At 37.2% G+C, this 25,187-nt stretch overlaps 2 protein-coding genes and 1 long non-coding RNA gene across 15 annotated transcripts; 2 read left to right on the forward strand and 1 right to left on the reverse strand.

Moving 5' to 3' along the window:
• Positions 1–87: 87 nt before the first annotated feature.
• On the forward strand, positions 88–5,466 carry LOC149668187 (uncharacterized). Of its 12 annotated transcripts, none has more exons than XM_089841102.1 (5): positions 88–2,307; positions 2,359–2,443; positions 2,538–4,340; positions 4,442–4,852; positions 4,912–5,466. In XM_089841102.1, the coding sequence occupies exons 4-5, from the start codon at positions 4,765–4,767 to the stop codon at positions 5,283–5,285; spliced, it is 462 nt and encodes a 153-aa protein (XP_089697228.1). In that variant the 5' UTR covers positions 88–2,307; positions 2,359–2,443; positions 2,538–4,340; positions 4,442–4,764; the 3' UTR covers positions 5,286–5,466. The 12 variants fall into 11 exon arrangements, with proteins under 12 accessions (XP_089697227.1, XP_089697228.1, XP_089697233.1 ...); XM_089841101.1 differs by having other exon boundaries at positions 2,538–4,619; positions 4,693–4,852; XM_089841100.1 differs by having other exon boundaries at positions 2,538–2,708; positions 3,140–4,852.
• A 3,888-nt stretch (positions 5,467–9,354) lies between these two features.
• Positions 9,355–12,186, reverse strand: LOC149668188 (uncharacterized). The gene is made up of 3 exons (XR_016367993.1): positions 12,058–12,186; positions 9,775–9,901; positions 9,355–9,698 (listed from the first exon to the last, which is right to left on the reverse strand). It is a non-coding gene; the product is annotated as an uncharacterized LOC149668188 (long non-coding RNA).
• A 365-nt stretch (positions 12,187–12,551) lies between these two features.
• On the forward strand, positions 12,552–13,571 carry LOC149668189 (C-type lectin BML-2-like). Of its 2 annotated transcripts, XR_016367985.1 has the most exons (3): positions 12,552–12,768; positions 12,845–13,275; positions 13,337–13,571. XR_016367985.1 is itself a non-coding variant. In XM_089841082.1 (2 exons), the coding sequence occupies exons 1-2, from the start codon at positions 12,552–12,554 to the stop codon at positions 13,177–13,179; spliced, it is 552 nt and encodes a 183-aa protein (XP_089697208.1). In that variant the 3' UTR covers positions 13,180–13,571. The 2 variants fall into 2 exon arrangements, 1 of the variants encoding a protein (XP_089697208.1); XM_089841082.1 differs by having other exon boundaries at positions 12,845–13,571.
• The last annotated feature ends 11,616 nt before the right edge of the window (positions 13,572–25,187 follow it).

Here is a 25,187-nt window from a genome sequence, read left to right on the forward strand (position 1 = left end):
AGGACTTATGGCAATAAAATACAAGTACTTTATTAGGCAATTTACACCTAATAAAGTACTTGTATTTTATTGCCATAAGTCCTCTCTTCTTTTTATGTTAATTATGGCGTCTTTTTTGCGCAGTTTCATTTTTGAACTTTCCGGGTTTGGAGGATCCGATCGACACTCTTGACCAATTAGCCGCCGCTGTCCATCAAGGGAAGATAGTTGCGGGCAGTTTGCGTAGCACTTTCTTTCATCAAGCCATAGAGGTCAGTCATAAAAGGAAAAAAGTAGTTTTTGTGATCACGTTTAGCTTAGGTGAATACAGCGCTAGCTCCCTTTGACAAGTGCTTTTATATTTTCAGTGACTGTGGTACACTAAAAAAATCATGTATAACCCCTCTTATTTAAGTTCTAGCTTTCAAAATTTATTTGAAGTTTAGAATTGTCTTGATATAGTTGAATTCCCTTTCTCGTGAGTCGTATAATTTTGGTATCACCAAAGCGCCCATTTTTAACATGACCTAAAACTATCTTTTACGTGTGGTTATAACCTGTCTGGTTGGTTATGTTTCGATTTCGAAAGGTTTAATACTTTAAGGGGCATGAGGGCTGCGTTCAACTACCGGCAACTGGAAAAATACAGTCTCTCTCCGTTTGCGGTTTTTTTGGCCACGCTTCGTCATGAGTGGCTAAGAGAAATTTTTTAGCGTTGCTAGATCTCTTCAAAATGGCGTCTGCTGCCAAAAATTAATTACAAAAGCGTACTTTGAAGCTGCTCGTGAAGAACCAATTTTAAATTTGAAAACGATTCAATTTATTCTCAGCAGTAATGATTCCATAGTAATATTGGGTGCAAAAAGCATTTTATACATATTTTTAAAATTATTCTTCAAACCAATGTTTTTGTAGCTCTCGTAAAAATCATAAGGCATGGTTTTCACTTGGCGTAAATCATGACTTTTCGTCCGACGTCAAGTGCATGACAACGGAAAAAAAACATAGTTACGCTGGACAGAAATTACGTGTACTGTGGCGATATTGGTTTTCTTTTTTTTAGGCCGCGTTCATTGTTAACGCTCCACGCGAGCCAATCAGCAATGAGCTCGAGTCGTGACGTCATTTTCGACCACGCGTGTTCGGAAAAGGACGTCCGCGGTCCGCCATGTCTTTATTTATTTAGTTCCTAATCGAGTTAGTTACTAGTACAAATTAGAGATGGCCGATACCAGGCTTAACCCGATACCGATCGATACCGGTACAAACATGAACCGATACCGATCGATACCGATATTTACTCACTATGATCCAAAACCCGATACTTCAACCGATACCGATATGGTATCGGTTCATCCCTAGAGTAGTAGGCGCGTACTAAGAAAGATTTTTGCTTATTAGTTGTCAGATAAACTGAATTCAGGTACTTTTATATAAATGAGAACTCGTCACGATTGAAATTCATAGAAATGAGATATTATCACCATCATTACGTTTCTAAAATACCTAAAAATGTCATGTAGCGCCATATAACTTCTTTTAAACGAGTATCGGGTTAGTATCGGTATCGAACCAACCGATCCGATACTATCGGGAAACCCCGATATGGTATCGGTACCGGTTCATCCCTAGTACAAATCCCTGAGATTGCCAAAGTCAAATGCTGAAAGTTTTATTGAAGAGGTTCGGAGCCATCAATATCTTTATGATATTAGACACAAAGGTTACAAAGACCAAAAAAGAAAGATGTCCGCAATTGGTACAATGTTCAGTTTATTTGGTAAGTCTTGGTTCCATTATTTGCGAGAACTACGCTAAGTGAAAACGCTAAAACGATGGGCGACAACGTAAGAAAACCAATCTGACGTTTGACGTCCAGCTGCAAAGTTGTTTTTTCGGTCAAGTGGGAGCTTTAGTCGCCATTACGAAACGGATGAACTAAGAAATAACGTACTCCCTTGCCATTTGGTTCGTTGACATATTGATTAAAAACGTCACGTGACAACCGGAATTGAAAACATCTTTGAACCAAAAAATTGGACTCCGTTGCGAGTTGTTGAAAACAGCCGACGCCAGGCTTAAAATGCTTTTCGTATACTTGTAGGCGATTAGTACCGGTCGTTTAGGTCACTTGGGCGACGGAGTCAGACGAGACCCGATCAGTTCCGGGGCGACATCGGTGCCTTTGGGTGTCTTGAAGGTCTTGCACGCGAAGTATGCCTTCGGTTGGGGCCGAGAGAACATGCAAGGGTCAGTCGCTCGGTTGGGAGAACATAATTTTCACTTTCTTAGTGACCAACTCGTTTAACACTTTCTTGGGACACGCTGGTAAGCAAACATACGCAGTAGTCTTCGTGTAACTTTACTTTCAATTTTCAGATAATTATTATTGTCTATCCCGGAGATCTAGTATTACCAGAAGTATATAATACTTCTCTTCGAGAGAAGGGCACCACAAAGCGGTGTAAGTGTAACTTCATTCTTCCCAACAGCAGAGCATTTGGAGCAAGGTTACTAAACCGAATCACATACGCGATAAATTATTATTACTCTATTAGCGTTTAGCTATTTGGCAAGACGCATGCGCTTGTGGATTTATGTCCCACGTCATGACAATCAAGATTTGTGGGTAATTGCTGGGATTTATTACCAAACAATTATAGAATTCACCCTAGCACGATGCGCGATGCCCATCTGAAGTTTGATGAGCGGGAGATCAAACAAAATGGGTAAGCCTGGGAAGAATAACTAAAGTATTAAGAGGATACAGAGTGTCATCCTTCTTCTATTATCTCCTTCTGGTAATACGTCGTAGTTAAATTGAAGCTGTCATGTAAAGATGAAATTGGAAATAGTACCTTTTATAGCACTCTTTGACGCGTGAGTTGATCACTCTTATCCTGGAAAGTATAAGACTAAGGCTTTCTATGGCACTCATCCCTGTTAAAAAAAGCGTATGATTTAAATGGCCACTAAAACAATGTAAATAACCACTAGATTTTGAAACCACTAATAGAATTTAATCTCCCGGTTGTCATAGCAACCACTTAAAAATTAATTCGCCCTTAATTTGCTCAATCACTAAAAAATGGAATAAGACTTTAAAAAATATTAAATCTACCTTTAACCTAATTCTCATCGCATTTTCTAATGCCAACAGCCAACTCATAATCGAAATGTCTTCGCAACTGACGAAGCTTCGATATGTCTCTGAATCAGAAGAAGAATCGGTGCAGGAAGATAGTACTACAAAAACCGTAAAAGCAAAACGAAAGTGTGCAAAATGGCGGATAGTTAAAACTTTCACTGCAAGAGCCGATGCTGATGCCCATGCAGTGCCGTCTTATCCATTGGGCCCGTTGGGCACTGGCCCAGGGGCCCCTTAAGAACAGGGGCCCCATAATTGTCAAATAATACTCATTTTACCTTTGTCATAAGAAAAACACAAGAAAATATAAACTACTTTCCATCGGTCATTCAGTCTTTTCAATATAAAATTTCGCCTTCGAACTTGAAAAATGTAAAACTAAAAATCTGAGACCTATGAAGTAGTCACCCATTGCCTTGGCTTTTACATTATCCCCCTCCCCATGGCCTGACTTCACAACCGCTCATCGGCTTATTTATTTAGTTTGAAACCTTCACTCTAAAACAGTCTCAGTCTATCCTGTCATTTTGCCCATGCTCAGAGAGAAAACCTGGAATTTTCTCGATCATTCTCGCTGTTAGGTGGTGGTCTATTTCTCTCCCTGCTGAAAGTAGAAAACTCTGTTTAAAATATAATGCCTGTTATGAATAAAATTATGGCTGAGATGTTAGACAAACCATAAATAGAGATTATTAGTGATCAAATCAAAAATGAAACGTAATACTTTGAGCGGTGCTCAGAAGATAAAAGGCGCTGCGCAGGAGAAAGAGAAAGCTAACATCATGTTTCCATCAAAATGCTATGAGAAGTGCTGAGCCTGGTAAAATGACTCTTTCAACAGTATCACCGAAGCCCTCAACGACTACCACAGTTCCAACCGACATTGCAGTGGAGTCATCACTTGTTCCTACAACTGATCCAGATGAGGATATTCCACCAGTGGAAGTGCTTAAAAATCTTCCTTCCAGGAACAGATGCAGGGCTATGGGTAATCCTAACTCAGTTGATCGCAGGATTCGAAATGGGCCGACATCTTGTCAGAAACATGGAAACGACCTTTATAAGACACGCCGAGTGTATAAAGCAGATGGAGAAAGCATTAGAATTCCAAGACAAGATATTGGTCAAAAAATGTGTTCAAACGTGAATTACATTGGCGATCCAAGAAATGATCGACTTCGATCCAATTGTAAAGGAATTTTCAAGGAAGAAAGTGTGCAAATGTTTCTGACTTTGCGTTGACTGTTAATTTTGTAGACTTTAGTTTGAAGGAAATAATAAATAGTTTTATTTCTCGATTATTGTTTTGTATAGGGGATTAGGGGGCCCAATATACTGCACTGCCCAGGGGCCCATATAGCACTTTAGACGGCCCTGTGCCCATGTGTCTGCCGACTGGGCGAAACATCACACGAACAATTGCATCAGTTCAGTGACAGTGTACTACTACTGCAAGAATCATGGTGAACCGTGTCCTGCTAAATCTAAATTGGTAATTCCAAGTAATATCGATTGTAAATTTGACTTTTATGAGTCCGAATCTACTCATCTCAATGCAAAATCAGACAAAAGTGGTTTAGAGAAAGAGTTGAAGAATGAAATTCTTTCACTCGTGAATGTTGGTGTAACTAAACCAAATGCAATTCTTCGTGCACTTGCAGAGAAAGGAGATATTATCTTTGAAAAAGGGTGTAGAATCTACAATTCTACAAAGATTGCCATTAGGTACATAGTTAAGTTATGGGTTATTTTTAATGCATGATAAATCGATTATCTTTTTACAGGCACGTTCCTGGGAAATATGATGATGATTGTGAAGTCCTGGTCAACTGACCGAGACCCATCAAATATTAACGCTAAAATCTTCAAAACAATGCCTACGTATAACTTGCACATAATGACCAGAGCGTATCAGTGGGTTCGTACGGCTCCCGTGGTGTTTGAAGACGAAGGAACTGACACAATTGATTGTTATGTCGCTGCAAGTCATCGAGCTTCTGTGACAGCAGAAGTTGTTAAATTACGGTCAAGACGATTCCGTAGCTTCGATGCGTTTAAGGAAAATTATTTGAATATTTATCTTATCAAGTTAAATTTGTTGACCTGGGAACATTCATCGTGTACTTGTGCTTTTTTTTTTAAAGAATTTTGCGTGTAAGCATATCTACGGACTTTCTGTAATGCGAAAACTTTGTATCTTTCCTGACACTGCTAAGCAAGTACCAATTGGCCAAAAACGTAAAAGAGGCCGGCCTGAAAGAACGAAGAAAGCCCTTATTCGCCAGTAAAGTGGTGTGATTATTTTGAATAAAAACTAGAAATGTTTTTTTAATTATTAATGGTGAATTAATTTTTTTGGTGAATGCCCACGTTAAGGGCTAATTAATTTTTTTAAGTGGTTGCTATGACAACCGGGAGATAACATTATTTTAGTGGTAGTAAAATCTAGTGGTGAATTACATTGGTTAAGTGGGGGATTATATATAAGCGTTAAAAAAACTGCTTTTCACATATTTAAATTGAGCCTATATAATTCTCCTAAGAATCCCACGATGGGAGATTGTAGTAGAGTTTCAAGGCGTTTGGACCAGTAGATACGAAGATACTCTTACTCTTAGCACTGAATCTCTCATTTTGACATGGCAAATTATTTTTCCAAAGAAAACGATCCATTTTGAAAGAGTCCCTTAATTTTGGGTTCATTTGAATTCAAAGGAATCAGAAATTAACTTCAAGTAAGAGTCGCGCTTATACATGGTAATCGAATTCTTTGAACGGACTTCTAGCTCGATTAGCATCCGTCCGTGAGCGCGTGATCGAGTGGGCCGTGGTCCATCTCACTTACCATCCCCCTTTCGTACCACCTCCTTTTATCAAAATATTTGGGATGATCTGTTGAAACAGTTTTTCTCGGATCGTCTCTATTTTTAACCGAAATTACGAACCACGTTTAGCGTTTAGTTATTTCCACACTCCTGGTGGGCTAATCTCACCAAGTTAATAGGTACTAATGAATAGAGCTTGAAGGTTTCGAATATGAACTTCGCGAGTCTTACATTTTCCTTGGAAAAAAGTCATTAACTTCTGCTTGAATGAAGTGATCAGTTCCTGTTGTCAATTGATGGTGAAACACATGAACACTTCCCTTTTAGAGCTGTGATTGGTTAATAATGAAGTAATACTTTTCAATCTTCAAAGTGCCAAAAGGCTCTCCGCTTCGAGTTCCCCTCAATATGGTGTAAGCTCTTCAAAAATACATCCACTTTGCTTAATTAATGCGCAATGTTATTTTAATTTTTTATTCTAAAAGTACACCATATGCATGCTAAAATCCTGAATTTAACAAGGCGACCCAAGGGCTCGTAATAGTAGCCACATCGTACGAGTGAATAGCCCCTCTATACCCTACCCTGATGAGTGGATAACCCCTCTATACTTTACCCTAATGAGTGAATAGCGATATCTTTTACAATGCTTAAATAAATTACCGTGCATAAAATCAGAGTGAATAGCCCCTCGATGCCCTACCCTAAACGGTGATAGAATTATTACCCGTATTAATTTACTTATGCCGTAATTGTAATATTCCGGCGAATCGAAGAACAGGTAGTTTTAGTGATTATCCTCTCGATGAGTTTACAACATAGACTTATGCCGATGCACACTTATCGCTTCTTATAAATTTCTAACATGAACTTATGGTCAGAAGAGTTTGAAAGAGAAAGAATTCGGTAAAACACCCAATAATTGTAATATCCCGGTGCCTTAAGACCATTCTAAAAAGAACGTCAGTAAATACTTGCTTTTGCTTTCAAAATTTCCCTCGATTTCTTTGAATGTTGAAAGAAGGGAGCGTGAAACTCTTATTGTCGACGGGTAAGAGGAATTTTTAAGGGAGGGTATATGGCTTAACCTAACTATCATAATTTCCTTCCTTTCAAAATACACGAACGAAAAATATCACCTCACCACAATTCTCTCCCATTCACTCTCCCTTCAATGACGATCGAAAAATTTTATACTGCCTAATGCGTTTCTCTTTCACGACGCCACCATCACCACCAACAGGCCAGGTCAAACTAAGACCCTCATCGTAGATGTTCATCATACGATGTGGCTAAAAATGGCATTGAAATCCAAAATATTACTTGGTCCCGCACGTTTCATCCATCCGAAAGCGATCAAGAGCCCGTAGTTAATGAAAGGCGAAAAATAACCTGAGAGGGTTAGGCCTAAACTGAAAAAGCAGCAAAATTTGATAGATCTTTCAAAACATTACCACTGTGATGTAGTTTTACCAAGGATAAAGAATGCGCGTGAGGAAATTTGTTCTCACGCTACAGGATTTGCAACTCCCTATCTCGGACGACAGCTTATTCTGTAAATACTCTGTTACAACATCGGTTGTCAGCACGCGCAAACCTAGATCTCTATGTAACATAGCTTTTAAACTTCAGAACTTAAAATATCCGCTAGTTTTTTAGCTCGAGTGCACGGCATGAGTTTCAAATACGTGTAGTAGGCTGTAGGCAATTTCACAAGTATTCTCCATGAAATTTCAAACTAATTTTAATTTTAAAATATCTGTCATTTCAAACCAATATCTAACTAATTTTGATCTTTCCCCTTTCACATTGTTTTCAAAGGCACTTTTAATTAATGAACCTAAGAATTTGCTACAGCGAGGATAAACTCGCACGCTGTCAGCTTGCAAATTGATTCGCGTTCTCAAGGATGTCCAACTCCGCACACATTATATGGCCCATTCCCGCACAGTTTTTACATTGCAAATTTAGTTCACCATTTTTTACCATAACCCATTTCCACACAGTTTGCAAATAAAACATTTTTATTTTCTTGTTGATTAGGTTTGATTTGGTTAGGGTTAGGTTAGGTTCAGTTATATTTTGGTTAGGTTAAGTTATGCTACAATAGGGGCATGCAAACTTGTGATTCGACCATTGCAATATCACTATCGATGTAAAAAAGTGTATTGATAGACGTTAACCATTAAACCAAGTGTGTTTTTGTTAAAAACAAGATGGCCCCGGCCAAATAGAGCCCCATCGTTTGTAAGGCTCCATCTATCGAGAACATTCTATCTTTGGAATAGGTATTAGTTACCCTTAATCGCCATCCATTTTAAATCATCAATAAATCCCTATCACATTTAAAAGTATCAATAAAAATCACCAATTCAAGAAATTCTTTATTAGTGAATAGCCCCTCGACGCGTTGCTTTTAACAGTGCTAAAATGATTGCTTGGAACCACTAAATAATCCCAATCCCTTTTAAAATTGGCAATGACTTTTTGTACATCAAACGATGTGGCTAAAAAACAGATAGTTATATTGATTATCCACTCGATGAGTTTACGACATAGACTCTTTTAGATTTATAACATGGACTTATGCCCGGAAGCATTTGAATGAGAGAAAATTCGGTAAAACACCCAACTTGAGTTCTTTCTTTGTGTAAACCCCGAACTTTTTATTCTATAGAAAGTTGTTCGGATTCTTAGAATATTCATGGCTTAAAGTGTGACAAATTTTAAAGAGAGAATGAAATCTCTCATTTACGGTAAGGCAATATGACAAATTGTGGTGTTCATAAAAGATATACATATATTACTGTTTGTTCATTAATATTTTACACTGCATCCGCATTGTACTGTTATAGATAAATCATCAGCCTTTCCACCTTTAAAATCACCAGTCAATGAAAAATATCACCTAAACACAATTTATCCCTATTCACTCTAAGTGCGTTCATTCATATGTGCATAGTGCATTCGTAATGCATTGTTATAGAGAAATCATAATCGACACCCTTTGAAAATCAAAAATGCCGTTTTCACTCTCCCTTTAAAAAGACGAACGATACTTCTTCTTCAGACCAAGTCAAACTAATACCCCCATCGTTAGATGTACATCAAACGATGTGACTAAAAAGAAGTAAAAGGAGCATTTTTAATTCCATTTGTTAAATCTGCATTAAAAATTAATCTATCGTTAAATAGCATCGAAAATTTTATAATCATAAAAACTCACATTTTGGCTATTTTCGGTCCAATGGGCCAGCATCATAAGATTAAGGTTTTTAAAATGTTTTGCAAACTGTGCGGAAACGGGCTATAGGCTTTTAAGGTGTGAAAAATGAAACTCTGCGGAAACAAGCGACCACCGGCGTTCTCTACTACGGTTTTAAAAAGCCAACAATTACACTAAATAGAAAACTTAATTCTTATTGTTTGTGATTCAGAGTACTTCGTCTGCAGGATTGTGGTATCCTGGAAAAGTTCCGTAAGGACACGATTGAGTGGGAAAGGATTAAGGGCATGTTTGACACGGACCACCTCCAGGAAAAGAGTGGGACAAGACACTTGGTCATAGTGGACCTGCAAGGCGCGTTCGCCATCTTGACCATCGGACACGCTCTGGCTTTACTCGTCTTTCTGGCAGAGACGGAGAGACTCTCTAACCTCTTCTCCAGATGCTTAAAGATGCTTAAATGACCACACCCGAAGAATGTATCTCGTTTTACCACGTTATTAAAAGGCACAGTGATCATCTAATTGCATAAGTTTATAACATATGTTACATAAGTATGACACTACCTATACTACTACGAAATGCTAGAGACTTACAACTCCTACGCTTTACCTACGTCACTTCATGTCAATCTCTCAGTAACCAGTGACAAACTTATGGAACATATCGTACGAACTTATGATAATTGCTATAAACTTCTGCAATTTTGCATCAATCTTTTACCTAAAATTTCATAAAGTAATGTAATTATTGCTGTTGATTAGTAATAAATAATAATAGTCCTAGCACGGGATCGACTAATCTGCGGAATGTCTGAACTTCTGAACTGCTGAAAATAGTAGAATTCCTACTATAAAATTCTTCCATCCTACCAAACCGTAAACTGTCTGATCCTTTTTGACTATTTAGCTGAAATGCCGAATTCTGAACAGTGAACATTGAAATTAAAGTAAGAGATCGTCTGAACCTTTTTGACTATTTTGCTGAAATGCTGAATTCTGAACCGTGAACTTTGAAATTAATGTAAGATAGAGACCGTCTGAACTTTTTTGACTATTTTGCTGAAATGCTGAATTCTGAACCGAAATTAAAGTAAGATAGAGACCGTCTGAACTTTTTTGACTATTTTGCTGAAATGCTGAATTCTGAACCGAAATTAAAGTAAGATAGAGACCGTCTGAACTTTTTTGACTATTTTGCTGAAATGCTGAATTCTGAACCGAAATTAATGTAAGATAGAGACCGTCTGAACTTTTTTTGAATATTTTGCTGAAATGCTGAATTCTGAACCGAAATTAATGTAAGATAGAGGCCGTCCGAACTTTTTTGACTATTTTGCTGAAATGCTGAATTCTGAACCGTGAACTTTGAAATTAATGTTAAATAGAGACCGTCTGAACTTTTTTGACTATTTTGCTGAAATGCTGAATTCTGAACCGTGAATTTTGAAAATGAAGTAGAATGGAGACCGTCTGAATTTTTTTGACTATTTTGCTGAAATGCTGAAATTCCGAATTCTGAACCGAAATTAATGTAAGATAGAGACCGTCTGAACTTTTTTGACTATTTTGCTGAAATGCTGAATTCTAGATCTCACTAATAAAAGCAGAATCTACAAAAATTATGAAATTTATGCTAATAATATTTGAAAAGGTGGATTTTAATTGAGAAAAAATTAGGAAAAGGTCCCATTTCATTTGTGTTCTAAATGAAATAAGCATCTAAATTCTGAAAAAGGTTGATTTTAATTGAGAAAAATTTCAGAAAAGGTCTCATTTTATTTGAGTATAAAAATTTTGGAAAAGTCAAATTTTAGTTGAGAAAAACTAGTTAATTAAAAACCAATTAGTGCCTTTTTCCCAAAATATCGAATTAATGCTTTTTTTAGAAACTAAAATATCGCTAATGTAATTTTCGCAACTTCCCGCTTATATTCTCCTTTTCCTTATTTTTGGAATTTATAAAATTTTCTTCACACAATAATTTGGAAATTTCTCAGATTACTTTACCAAAAATGAATGGTTTTGGTAAATTCTGTATGTCCTAAAAATACCATAGCTATACTTCTGTCGCCAGTCCTTGAAGTTAATTTAGTTGCCCACCCCCCGGCATATTATCAATTCAACATTTCAGCAAAATAGTCAAAAAAATTCTGACGGTCTCTATCTTACATTAATTTCGGTTCAGAATTCGGCAATTCAGCAAAATAGTCAAAAAAAGTCCGAGATGGTCTCTATCTTAAATTAATTTCGGTTCAGAATTCGGCATTTCAGCAAAATAGTCAAAAAAAGTTCAGACGGTCACCATTCTACTTCATTTTCAAAATTCATGGTTCAGAATTCAGCATTTCAGCAAAATAGTCAAAAAAATTCAGACGGTCTCCATTCTACTTCATTTTCAAAATTCACGGTTCAGAATTCAGAATTTCAGCAAAATTATCAAAAGGTTCAGACGGTCCCTATCTTACATTAATTTCGGTTCAGAATTCAGCATTTTAGCAAAATAGTCAAAAAAGTTCAGACGGTCTCCATTCTACTTCATTTTCAAAATTCACTGTTCAGAATTCAGCATTTAAGAAAATTAGTCAAAAAAGTTCAGACGGTCTCTATCTTACATTAATTTGAAAGTTCACGGTTCAGAATTCAGCATTTCAGCAAAATAGTCAAAAAGGTTCAGACGATCTCTTACTTTAATTTCAATGTTCACTGTTCAGAATTCGGCATTTCAGCAAAATAGTCAAAAAGGTTCAGACAGTTTACGGTTTGGTAGGATGGGAGAATTTTATAGTAGGAATTCTACTATTTTCAGCAGTTCAGACGTTCAGACATTCCGCAGATTAGTCGATCCCTCATAGGACCGCGTAAAATAACTTAAATTACCATATTTCTGTATTTGTTGTTAGCCGGTTCCAACACGAACCAGGCAGTTTGTAGTACGACGCCGAACAGAAACATGTTAGCTGTCACTAAGAGTCGTTATTAATGAGACTGCGTTGTAATTAATATGCTAGCAGTCAGAACGAATAAGAAATGTTACATGGTGTCAGACTGACGAATCTATACGCTTTTATATTTTCTTCGCTCACTCCGAAGGATGGGAGGATTAGTTGCGCCTTAGCGGAAATGTGGATCAAAATTAGAGATCGTTCAAACCAAGGTTTCTCTTGTTCGAGGAAGCGTCTGCAGCCAAACCAAGGTCAGACTCACAGAAATTAGCGTTGCTGTTACCTGTCGCGGGACAAGTGGCAATTGATGTATTCGATTCGTCAACTCTAAAGAACTTTGACAACACTATAGCGGTTAGAAGCCCATTCAATCCCGAAGGAACACGAGGTACATTGAGAAACACCTCGACCCTAAACCTTTGTCAGAAGATGAACGCCGGTTTGGCGGACTATACCAGGAATGATACGGTCAACTATACTTGGATCTTTTGCAAAAAAAAGGGGCAGAGTCAAACTCCGTTGACTCCCATTTGGGTTCAATCCACGGATAAATTCAACTGGAAAGCCATCAATTTTCCCATAGGTATATCCAGAGCATTTAATAACCCTTGTAACAAAGAATCGGCGATAGTCTGTCGAAAACCAGGTAGGCCTAAATCTTCTTTTAGGCCTCGTAAGTCAACTAACCCTAACAGCTAAACACTTTTACTTTATACTACCAGGTTGCGAAGCAGGTATTCTGCCACAATGGCCAGTTTGCTATTGGATGCATTCCGAACGCGTGACGTACGCGGACGCGGAAAGGAGTTGCAGAACGGAGAAGCAATCGCCCGTTCGGTTAGCCATGGTACACAACGCCGAGATACTGGAAATATTATCCAGGGTAGTCAGGGCCAACCAGGTATCTGGTTCAACGTGGTTGGTCATGAACGACAGTGAAATAGAGGGTGTTTGGAGATACTCCGACGACACCTTAGATGTTGAGAAACTAGGGTTGAAAGGCGAAAAAAACGGAGGTCGTACCAAAAACTGCGGTGCCATTTTCGGCAAACGATAGAAGTTCTTGATCGGGGATGAAAGATGTACCTTGACCTATCCTTCCCTGTGCGCAGTTGACGCAACAGCGCTCTCAGTCGATTTTGGTAATAAAAAGGTATGATACAGTCCATCAACAGTTTAGTCAGCAAACACGCAACTTATTAGAACAATGACAGAATGGTTGAAAAGGGTGCGACTTATTTCCTCACGAAATGCATGACACTTCAAAATTAAATCCAGTACCCTAGTTACGTCAGCGCAAATTAACCATCTAGTTATCATCACGCAAGAAATCTAAATAATGAAACCAAAATACGCGCATTATATAAATTTCCCGTGTTAATCATTCGTTGTAAAAAATTTCAGTATAGAATTCTCGAAGCTAATAAAGAAGATACCTTTTAAATTTGATTATAACAGTTTTTTCTCTTTCCCCCAATGTATTTTTTGAATTTCTGTTCAAAGGGCCTTTTGTTTTGCCAAAATGGTTTTCGCTATACTTTGACGGGCATCACAACAGTTTGATTAATGACAGAAAAAAGTGGAGGCCTTCAACCCCTGCACTTCATTGGGTTCCTCCCTATCCTTGGGCCGTTCGGACCAGACGTTAAAACTCATGAGGGCCTTAAGCCTGGTTTTCACTGCCGAAAATTTCACGGAACAGTAAAAAAATAATCCGCAAAATTTTGCGGAAAATTCCTTAAAAACACGGCGACAAAACGTTTTCACTAAAACTTGTAATATCATGAAAGAGTGAGAGCTCGTAGAGACCAAGGCTTACCAGTTATGTCGAAAATGCACCAATAGCGACCTATCAATTTTCTTAGAATTTAATGTTTTTGTAAAAACGATCTTTTTTATCATATAAATAACAACTAAGCCAAAGTCCTTTAACAAATCGTTAACTATACATTTTTTTAAATTTAACTCGACCACACAAACGCCTTCAATTAAAAAAAATGGCGTCGAAAATAAACCTCTCGCGAGCTGATCAAAACCAAGCCTATGACGCCACGCATTCGTCGATTCCTTGCCGCCCAGAAAAGGCAAAATTTTGCGGCAAGTTACCTCTGAAAAAACGGCGCAGAACGCGGTTTTTCCTGCGTTTTGGGCCAGTGAAAACCAGGCTTTAGGTGACGAAGTGAAAACAGGAAACGCCACGTACCCCAATGGTACGCAGGTTACCTGTTCTTACTTAAATCGTGGTAATTTGAAGACTTGGTTATGGTCGGACGGAATATACCAAGCTCCGAATGTCCTAGCGGCACCCAATGTCATAGCTAAGGAATGCCCTCCGAACCTCGTCCAATGGCCCAGCGCCTTTACGGATCCAACGCCACAAACTTCGAGAAAAACATGCGTTAACTTCGTAGTGGCCGACAACTTTTACCGCAAGTTACATTGGCGTAGAGTTCTATAGGCCCGTGGGGCCCAAGCCCCTCCAAAACTTTGTCATCATCATGTGTTTGTTGAAATCATGAAGATAGTGACTTCATGAAAATAATTTTTACGTATAACTGTTGCAAATAATCACTAAAGCGCAGAGGAGTGTTTTCCGAACAGAATAGTTTTATTTGGTTCCGTTATATCCAAGGTTAACCACGTTGAACCATTACCCTTGAAATTTGAGTGCGAGAGAGGAAACAACGTTGACTCTTCTTGAAGCTATTCATCCAAAACACTTTGCGAGAACGGCGTTCGTGTATACAGGAAATGTTACTGGCTCGAAACTAGTATGTTGAACTGGTTTAGGGCCGATGCGCAATGCGTCAGGAGGAATAGTAAATCTCGCTCAGCTAAAATAAACACGCCGGAGATTCTATTCCTTTAAGCGTTTTATTATGGGAGCGAGCGACTTAGACGAGGAAGGTGAGTGGCGATACCTTGACGAATCAGAGGTTACGTCGGATCAATTGGGAAAACTATGGTATAAGGGTCGTTTTAACGGAGGGCGGGCTGAAAATTGGGCGGCAATGCGCGGTGATGGAGAAGTTGAATTGATTGACGCGAATTGCGACACGCCTAATAGTCCCATTCTTTTGCGAAGTACCTGCCAATGAAGATGCGAGGAAACCTTTCATCCACGTAGAATGTAGAACATCACGATACGACGGAAATGACATGCCTTCCGTTTGCGACAAAGGAGTCTATTTAAAGGACACGTGTTACTGGGTTGAATACGAAAAAGTTCAATGGACGGAAGCGCTCTTCCATGTAAGATTCTCGTCTCTTGATTTGAAAATCATATTCTTCAGGTTGCGTTCGTTAATTTATGTGAACGAGATAACACTCATTGTCAGTGGCGTAGCGTGGGTGGGGTGGAGGGGGCGGCCCGCCCCGGGCGGCAGCCCGGGCCCAAGGCCGGGGGCGGCAAAATGTCGCCGGTGAAGCGGGTAGAGTAGAGATCAATGTTTCATGACAGAACGTTTGACAAGTCAACAAACAACAATGACGTAAATTTTAAATTTGCGGCCCTTCCTGTGATTCGTCGTTGACGCTCTCAGCTTCTCGCCTCCCGAATGGGGGTTGAAATAACTATCTCTATTGCTATTTTACTAAGCTCTGGTTCAACCATAGGATAAATAAGTAGTCTCCCTAAATTAAAAGTGAATAGACGAATTCATATTCCATACAAAAAACCAACCGCGCAGGGGAATGCCGCCATTCTCGTTATAACCCATTAACAAGATCGGGAGCCAGTCTTCTTCTGACAGCCATGCAGTCATTCAACTTCCTCACTTTTCTTGGCTTTGGGCTGCAGTGCTACCTAAAGTAGATGACGCACAGATTTACCTGCAGCAACGAGAACTGAGTGTGGATAAGTGTGCTCAGAAACTCTGCTCTTTAAAAGCTGTCCTAGTGGAAAGCAGAGACCGTTTCGTCCAAGCCGCAATCGACTTTGCTAAGACTCTATGCGAAAAACTCGGAATCGAACTCAAAACGAGAAGAATTCGCAGGAAAAAACGCATGCCTGGCGATGAATCCGCAGATGCAGCTGTGTCTCACGAGCAGAAACTCCGTCGAGAGGTGTTTGCATCATTTGACAAGATCATTCAAGAAATGACGACTCGATTTCAGCAAGTTCAAGAAATAGCGGACAAGTTCGGATTTTTGAAGCCGGCGAAACTTTTGGACAGCAAGTACGAGTGTGATCTTTCCCATGTATTAGAAGACATCGACAAGGACGAGTTTCAGATCGAGCGGAAGCGTCTCCGGCAGTTTGTCGCCAGTTCTGAATCAGAGGAAGATATAAGGGGAAAAGGACCACTGGAGCTCCTCCAGTTCATTCAAAAGCTGAATCTGGGAATTTCGGTTCCAAATATTCTATGAGAGCGATAGCTCTCTTAGATAAGACCTCATACCGACTTCAATGTATAAGGATGGTTTTTTGATTGGTTATAACTTTTTTTGTATCGTATTAACTGCTTTGAAAAAATTCCACAGAACTACAATTCGGGCCCTCAATATGTGGTTAAAATTTCAAAAAGATCCACTCATTAGTTTATTTTATAAAAAATAAAGTTGCTAAGGGTGGTTTTCATTTGCATAAAATTAATCAGCCCTTTTGGTGAAAAAGTTAAATTTTCCCATAGAAATAACATGGAGTTTTTTTCAAATTTAGCCATTTTGTGGCCACCTTTTTGACATGAAATATTCGTTTGTTACGTTTGGGAACGGTTTTATATCAAAATTTAAACCTTTTTCTAGGACCATTTTTAAGGTTTTTGAGAAAAATTAATTTTAAGTATGTTTAATTTTAAATTTTAAAAATACCCCAATCTGCGATATTTTAGCATTTATACACTGTTTTATTACGAAATATCAGCGAGACCAATGTTGGCCTTTTTTAACGTATAGTTGCCTCATAATAATCCGATTGTTTCTTCTTAATGCCTTTTGGTTGGAATGGCCTATCGATAGTGAGATAAGACGGCTTTAATATTGTTGCAGTGACGTTGACGCGGCCGCTACAGCGACGCCATCAAAACACACGGGTCTAAATTGTCGCGGATATAGTCAAATTCAAACTAGCTTAATGGACATTTTAACTTTTCCCTACTAATTATTCTGGATTACCAATAAAAGATAATTAAACTAGACTCCCAATTAAAGATAAATAAACTAGACTCCCAATTAAAGATAAATAAACTAGATTACGAATTTAAATAATTAAAGTACTTTACCAATTAAACGTTCTTAAAATAAATTATCAATTAGAGTTAATTAAACTAGACTACCAATTAGAGGTTATTAAACTAGATTACCAATTAAGGGTTACTAATTAAATTACCAATTAAGGGTTACTAATTAAATTACCAATTAAGGGTTACTAATTAAATTACCAATTAAGGGTAATTAATCTAGATTACCAATTAAGGGCAACTAATCTAGATTACCAATTAAGGGTAATTAATCTAGATTACCAATTAAGGGTAATTAATCTAGATTACCAATTAAGGGTAATTAAACTAGATTACCGACGACTGGTAATTAAACCAGATTACCGACGACCGGTAATTAAGCTAGATTACCGACGACCGGTAATTAAGCTAGATTACCGACGACCGGTAATTAAGCTAGATTACCGACGACCGGTAATTAAGCTAAATTACCGACGACCGGTAATTAAGCTAGATTACCGACGACCGGTAATTAAGCTAAATTACCGACGACCGGTAATTAAGCTAGATTACCGACGACCGGTAATTAAGCTAGATTACTGACGACCGGTAATTAAGCTAGATTAGCGACGACCGGTAATTAAGCTAGATTACCGACGACCGGTAATTAAGCTAGATTACCGACGACCGGTAATTAAGCTAGATTACCGACGACCGGTAATTAAGCTAGATTAACGATGACCAATAATTAAGCTAGATTACCGACGACCGGTAATTAAGCTAGATTACCGACGACCGGTAATTAAGCTAGATTACTGACGACCGGTAATTAAGCTAGATTACCGACGACCGGTAATTAAGCTAGATTACCGACGACCGGTAATTAAGCTAGATTACCGACGACCGGTAATTAAGCTAGATTACCGACGACCGGTAATTAAGCTAGATTACCGACGACCGGTAATTAAGCTAGATTAACGACGACCGGTAATTAAGCTAGATTACCGACGACCGGTAATTAAGCTAGATTACCGACGACCGGTAATTAAGCTAGATTACCGACGACCGGTAATTAAGCTAGATTACCGACGACCGGTAATTAAGCTAGATTACCGACGACCGGTAATTAAGCTAGATTAACGATGACCGGTAATTAAGCTAGATTACCGACGACCGGTAATTAAGCTAGATTACCGACGACCGGTAATTAAGCTACATTACCGACGACCGGTAATTAAGCTAGATTAACGACGACCGGTAATTAAGCTAGATTACCGACGACCGGTAATTAAGCTAGATTACCGACGACCGGTAATTAAGCTAGATTACCGACGACCGGTAATTAAGCTAGATTACCGACGACCGGTAATTAAGCTAGATTACCGACGACCGGTAATTAAGCTAGATTACCGACGACCGGTAATTAAGCTAGATTAACGATGACCGGTAATTAAGCTAGATTACCGACGACCGGTAATTAAGCTAGATTACCGACGACCGGTAATTAAGCTAGATTACCGACGACCGGTAATTAAGCTAGATTACCGACGACCGGTAATTAAGCTAGATTACCGACGACCGGTAATTAAGCTAGATTAACGACGACCGGTAATTAAGCTAGATTACCGACGACCGGTAATTAAGCTAGATTAACGACGACCGGAAATTAAGCTAGATTACCGAAGACCGGTAATTAAGCTAGATTACCGACGACCGGTAATTAAGCTAGATTACCGACGACCGGTAATTAAGCTAGATTAACGACGACTGGAAATTAAGCTAGATTACCGACGACCGGTAATTAAGCTAGATTACCTACGACCGGTAATTACCGATGGACGCGCAACGCCCTAAGACTTTTTCTCCCATATTTTCTAAACAATTTTAATTAATATGAAGACTGAAGTGACAGATATTAATAAAAACTGTCATTGTAGACAAAGACTGGAAAGTGTAAAAGATAAGGTTTGAAAATGAATTGCCTGAAGTAACAGATATTAAAATTTTCACTTTTGAAGACATCATTATAAAACATCAATTATTTTAAAAAATTCTTATCTTACTTTTTTTCACCAAAATTACTTCGGGAAAGTATTTTAAAAAGGAACATGCGCGTTATTTTAAAAATACTACGGCTTTACATTTTATTTTTTATCAAAAATTTAAAATTAGGTAGAAAATTGACCCTATAACGTGAGAAAATCGTTGAGAGCTTACAAAATATAAACCGTATTAAAACTTTACAAAACGTATTCATAAATTGTAAAGCTTTCAAAGTATTAAATATTAACGTGCTGTGTTGCTCTCAAAGATCACGATCAATCTACAGATCTTTTCGACACTAATAACTAAATCACAAAGAAAAGGCCTATATTATTTTCCGCTTCTCAATATTTTGAATTTTAAAATATAAAAATTTAAACTCTTCAAGAGAAATCTTTTCAGATATCGAAGTATTTGAATCTCCTAGAATCAAATGTTAGTTGAAAGTAAAACCAGTACCAAGCTAGTATCCCTTAAACCCTTCTAGGTGACAACTACTATTGAGGACAAAATACTTGGTAAATATTGCTGAAAAATATTTTGGGAAAATGAAATTTTGGTGAAAAAAAGTAAGATAAGAATTTTTTAAAATAATTGATGTTTTATAATGATGTCTTCAAAAGTGAAAATTTTAATATCTGTTACTTCAGGCAATTCATTTTCAAACCTTATCTTTTACACTTTCCAGTCTTTGTCTACAATGACAGTTTTTATTAATAGTCATCTTGATTCGTATATATTTGACTATGGCAATTAGTGTCGCTAGTTGTGAGAGAAGTTTTTCGAAGTTGAAACTAATCAAAAATTATCTCAGATCCACTATGAGCTCCACTAGACTATCAAACTTGGCTATATTGTCGATTGAACATGAATTGGCTGCAAATATTGATTTTGACAAAGTTATTTCTGACTTCGCTGCTCGTAAGGCCCGTAGAATCCGTTTGTAAAACCGCTTATCCTATTTTACCTTCAATAAAAGATACCTCATTGCCTGTGAAATGATGTCTCGAAATTTAATTTTAATTAGGTATTGAATGGGGGCGGCAAAATGGGTCTCCCGCCCCGGGCGCCGAGATGGCACGCTACGCCACTGCTCAGGGTCCAGAGAAACAGTTCTTATTTAGGCCATCTTTCTTGCCAAAATTACCAGCTTTATTATAAAAATCACACACTTGTTTCGATCAGGGATAGATTTAATTTTAGAAGTAGGAATGGGGAACGGTTAGTATTTACTTCAGTCCGACTCATAGCCCAGTAAAAAGCCCCTCCCTCCAGCACGTAACCAAAAGTTTAAATTATCTTATTGGTTCACTTAAACTACGTTTTGAAGACGTTGCTGACGGGGACGGCGAAAAATACGTAATTCTTTATTACCTCTGTCGCTATGACCCGCCTCTTCTTTCATACCCGCCCCCCCTGTCCCGTGAGGGGGGTCCGGGACTTTGACGCGTGCCCAGATTACTCTGTTCTCCATTCCAACTTCTAAAATTAAATTTATCCCTGGCTGAACTTTTTCAGTATCGGTTATCTCAATTCCCAAAAATGATGTGGCAACACTTTTCGGTATCATAAGTATATGGTAGAAGTTTACATTCGGTATCATAAGTATATGGTAGAAGTTTACATTCGGTATCATAAGTATATGGAACAAGTTTAGGTTCGGTATCATAAGTATATGGTAGAAGTTTAGGTTCGGTATCATAAGTATATGGTAGAAGTTTACGTTCGGTATCATAAGTATATGGTAGAAGTTTACGTTCGGTATCATAAGTATATGGTAGAAGTTTACATTCGGTATCATAAGTATATGGTAGAAGTTTACATTCGGTATCATAAGTATATGGTAGAAGTTTACATTCGGTATCATAAGTATATGGTAGAAGTTTACATTCGGTATCATAAGTATATGGTAGAAGTTTACATTCGGTATCATAAGTATATGGTAGAAGTTTACATTCGGTATCATAAGTATATGGTAGAAGTTTACGTTCGGTATCATAAGTATATGGTACAAGTTTACGTTCGGTATCATAAGTATATGGTAGAAGTTTACATTCGGTATCATAAGTATATGGTAGAAGTTTACATTCGGTATCATAAGTATATGGTAGAAGTTTACATTCGGTATCATAAGTATATGGTAGAAGTTTACGTTCGGTATCATAAGTATATGGTACAAGTTTACGTTCGGTATCATAAGTATATGGTAGAAGTTTACGTTCGGTACCATAAGTATATGGTAGAAGTTTACGTTCGGTATCATAAGTATATGGTAGAAGTTTACGTTCGGTATCATAAGTATATGGTATAAGTTTACATTCGGTATCATAAGTATATGGTATAAGTTTACATTCGGTATCATAAGTATATGGTAGAAGTTTACATTCGGTATCATAAGTATATGGTAGAAGTTTACGTTCGGTATCATAAGTATATGGTACAAGTTTACGTTCGGTATCATAAGTATATGGTAGAAGTTTACGTTCGGTACCATAAGTATATGGTAGAAGTTTACGTTCGGTATCATAAGTATATGGTAGAAGTTTACGTTCGGTATCATAAGTATATGGTATAAGTTTACATTCGGTATCATAAGTATATGGTATAAGTTTACATTCGGTATCATAAGTATATGGTATAAGTTTACATTCGGTATCATAAGTATATGGTATAAGTTTACATTCGGTATCATAAGTATATGGTATATAAGTTTACATTCGGTATCATAAGTATATGGTATATAAGTTTACATCCGGTATCATAAGTATATGGTATATAAGTTTACATTCGGTATCATAAGTATATGGTATATAAGTTTACATTCGGTATCATAAGTATATGATATATAAGTTCACATTCGGTATCATAAGTATATGGTATATAAGTTTACATTCGGTATCATAAGTATATGGTATATAAGTTTACATTCGGTATCATAAGTATATGGTATATAAGTTTACATTCGGTATCAAAAGTATATGGTATAAGTTTACATTCGGTATCATAAGTATATGGTATATAAGTTTACATTCGGTATCATAAGTATATGGTATATAAGTTTACATTCGGTATCAAAAGTATATGGTATAAGTTTACATAGTATATTTAGCCACATCGTATTTTTCATGCAGTATCATAAGTATATGGTACATTGCTTCCATTTTTTTGTGCCCAAAATAAAGAGTGAAAGAAAAAAGCAGTCTTTATTGCTTCAAGCAGGGAAATCGTTCTATGACTCAGAAACATCCACAGTAAACTTTCTCTGGGGTTGGGGAATTTTTCATGCATTCCGCCGCGTAGATTGTGTACTTAGGTTAGTCATAAATCCAATGAATATGGATCACCGTGATTTGTCATTGCTTTCGACTTGTTTAGAACTTCAGTACCTTATTTAAATATTTGTTGCTATATTCATGAGTGTATATACTTGGGGAATTTTTCATACATTTGGCTACGAGATTCGAAATCTCATTGTGTCCTTAGGTTATTCATATGTCTCATATACCCGATGAATATGGAATAGCCGTGATTTGCCATTCCTCTCAACTTCATCAGTATATTGTTGAAGTATTTATTTCTATATTCATTAGTGTACGACTTACTTCATTGGATTTTCCCCCTTTTTATTATTTATTTACTTACTTTCTCTGAAATAGCTTACAATTTTGCATACCACGAGTGAAATTTTGCGAGAGAAGCTTGATTTATACGCGCTTTTTACGTTTGATTTTAAATATTCCAATTTTTCTAATCTTAAAACTAAATCAGTTTAGAGAAGGTTGATGTTTTACGCGCTTTTACGTTTGATTTTAAATATTCCAATTTTTCTAATCTTAAAACTAAATTAGTTTAACCTAATTTTTGTATTTGTTTGTGTTGAACGGAGTGGAGTTCAGAAAAAATTCAAGTCAGGGTTGGCAAAAACCCGGACAAAACTAGTTTTTGCCAGGACACGTGGAAAAAACCGGCAAAAACTAAATTCATGGTTACAAAGTGGTAAACTAGCGAGTTTTAAGTGCATTTTCGTGATGTTTGTTAATGTTATGTTAGAAAATTAACAATAGTATTTTTAATTTTTAAATTTGAGATGGTTATTGCTGAATTAAATTTTTAGTATTCAAATTTGCCAGGTGTCTTTCTATGAGCATTTGTCAGCAAAACAAAAGTAGAAGCGGTTTCATTCATTAACCTATTTCAAAGTTTTCCATTAATGAAAGACAGAAGAAAACATTATTTCTATCGAGGCTGAGCTATAACATGTAACTATATTTGGTTGGTTACATGGCCAATAAGAAGTGTGTGGAAAAAGACCCGAATTTTCTAACGCTAGAGAGTAGAGGCACTTGTACCCAATGCTAGTAAATTGAAGGCATAATGATAGCTGATATTAATTTAGTTTCAAGTTGTTCGCGAATATTTAACGAATAATTAGTCAAATACTTTGCATAGAATTAAGGAAAAAAAATCTTAAAAAGTGGAAAAAACCGCGGAAAAAATAGTTTTTGCCACCGGTTTTAAGCTGGTTTAAACCGCGCGGAAAAAACCGCGGAAAAATTAGTTTTTGCCACCCGGTTTTAACCAGGTTAAAACCGCGGTTTTTTCCACCCCTGGCAAAAACTTGCCAACCCATTTCAAGTAGACTCTAATCTTTATCTTTTGGTTTTTTTTTTACGTTTGATTTTAAATATATTCCAATTTTTCTAATATATTAGTGTACAAAAATGTCTGATGGCAAAAAACAGAGATGCTTTAGATAGAGGGGATAAGAGTAAGGAAGATGAAGGCACGGGAAGCGCTTTTTCAAGTAACAGTTGTTAAGGATTGATTTATGGAGGAAATGTCCGTGTTTTAGATGGACTTTGTTTCGGACTTAAAAAGGAAATTCGTTAGGGAGAGTCGATTTTAATACGAATAAATTGATTAAGGAATGGTGTATGGATGCGATGTGGCTTTAAATATCGGCCTTGACTATCTTGTTATCCAAAATTATATACTTCAACCCACGTTAAAAAGTATAAGCCCACGTAACCAAAGTTAGATGATACGATTGAAAATTATTAATAATTATATTGACTATTATAAGGTTATATGGGTGGGTGAAAAAGTATAGTGTTGTTTTAGACCTGAAAGCGTTATTGAACGTTTTTAACCCTGAACATTTGTATAACAAGACGGCCCAAGGGCTCGTAATAGTAGCCATATCGTACGAGTGAATAGCCCCTCTATACCCTACCCTAATGAGTGGATAACCCCTCTATACCTTACCCTAATGAGTGAATAGTGCTATCTTTTTCAATGCTTAAATGATTTACCGTGCATAAAATCAGAGTGAATAGCCCCTCGATTCCCTACTCTAAACAGTGATTAAATTATAACCGTATAAATTTACTTATGCTGTAATTCTAATATTCCGGCGAATCGAAGAACAGATAGTTTTTAGTGATAATCCCTCGATGAGTTTACAACATAGACTTATGCCGATGCACACTTATCGCATCTTATAAATTTCTAACAAGGACTTATGCCCAGAAACCTTTGAAAGAGAAAGTTTAGTTATAGTGATTACGCATTTTAGTGATTATCCCCTCGAATTACCTTTAGCAATGCTAAAATGATCAAACGCATAACGCTCATTTAACACTATGTTAGCTCTATCTAAACCCACATTTGAATTCACCGCCAAAACGTTCCAGTCAAACATAACATAGATGACGATAGCTACCGAACGAGAACGAAACACATGAGGAGCGCGGTAGGAAACGGGGAAAATCGTTATCTATTTAATTAGCACATACATAAAAAGAAAATGAATATAAAAACCCCAAACATACAAATTCATAAGTATCCGACCCCACAGATAAAA

The sequence above is a fragment of the Phalangium opilio genome, unplaced genomic scaffold (genome assembly GCF_054372755.1).
Source record: "Phalangium opilio isolate 3A_F unplaced genomic scaffold, DU_Popi_V2 ptg000056l_1, whole genome shotgun sequence".
NCBI classification, from domain to species: Eukaryota; Metazoa; Arthropoda; class Arachnida; order Opiliones; family Phalangiidae; genus Phalangium; species Phalangium opilio.

Coding starts and splice junctions, on each gene's coding strand:
- LOC149668189 (XM_089841082.1), top strand. CDS start 12,552: ATGAACGCCGGTTTGGCGGACTATACCAGGAATGATACGGTCAACTAT. Junction 12,769..12,844: donor GATAGTCTGTCGAAAACCAG/GTAGGCCTAAAT, acceptor TTATACTACCAG/GTTGCGAAGCAGGTATTCTG.
- LOC149668187 (XM_089841101.1), top strand. CDS start 4,765: ATGCAATTCTTCGTGCACTTGCAGAGAAAGGAGATATTATCTTTGAAA. Junction 4,853..4,911: donor TCTACAAAGATTGCCATTAG/GTACATAGTTAA, acceptor ATCTTTTTACAG/GCACGTTCCTGGGAAATATG.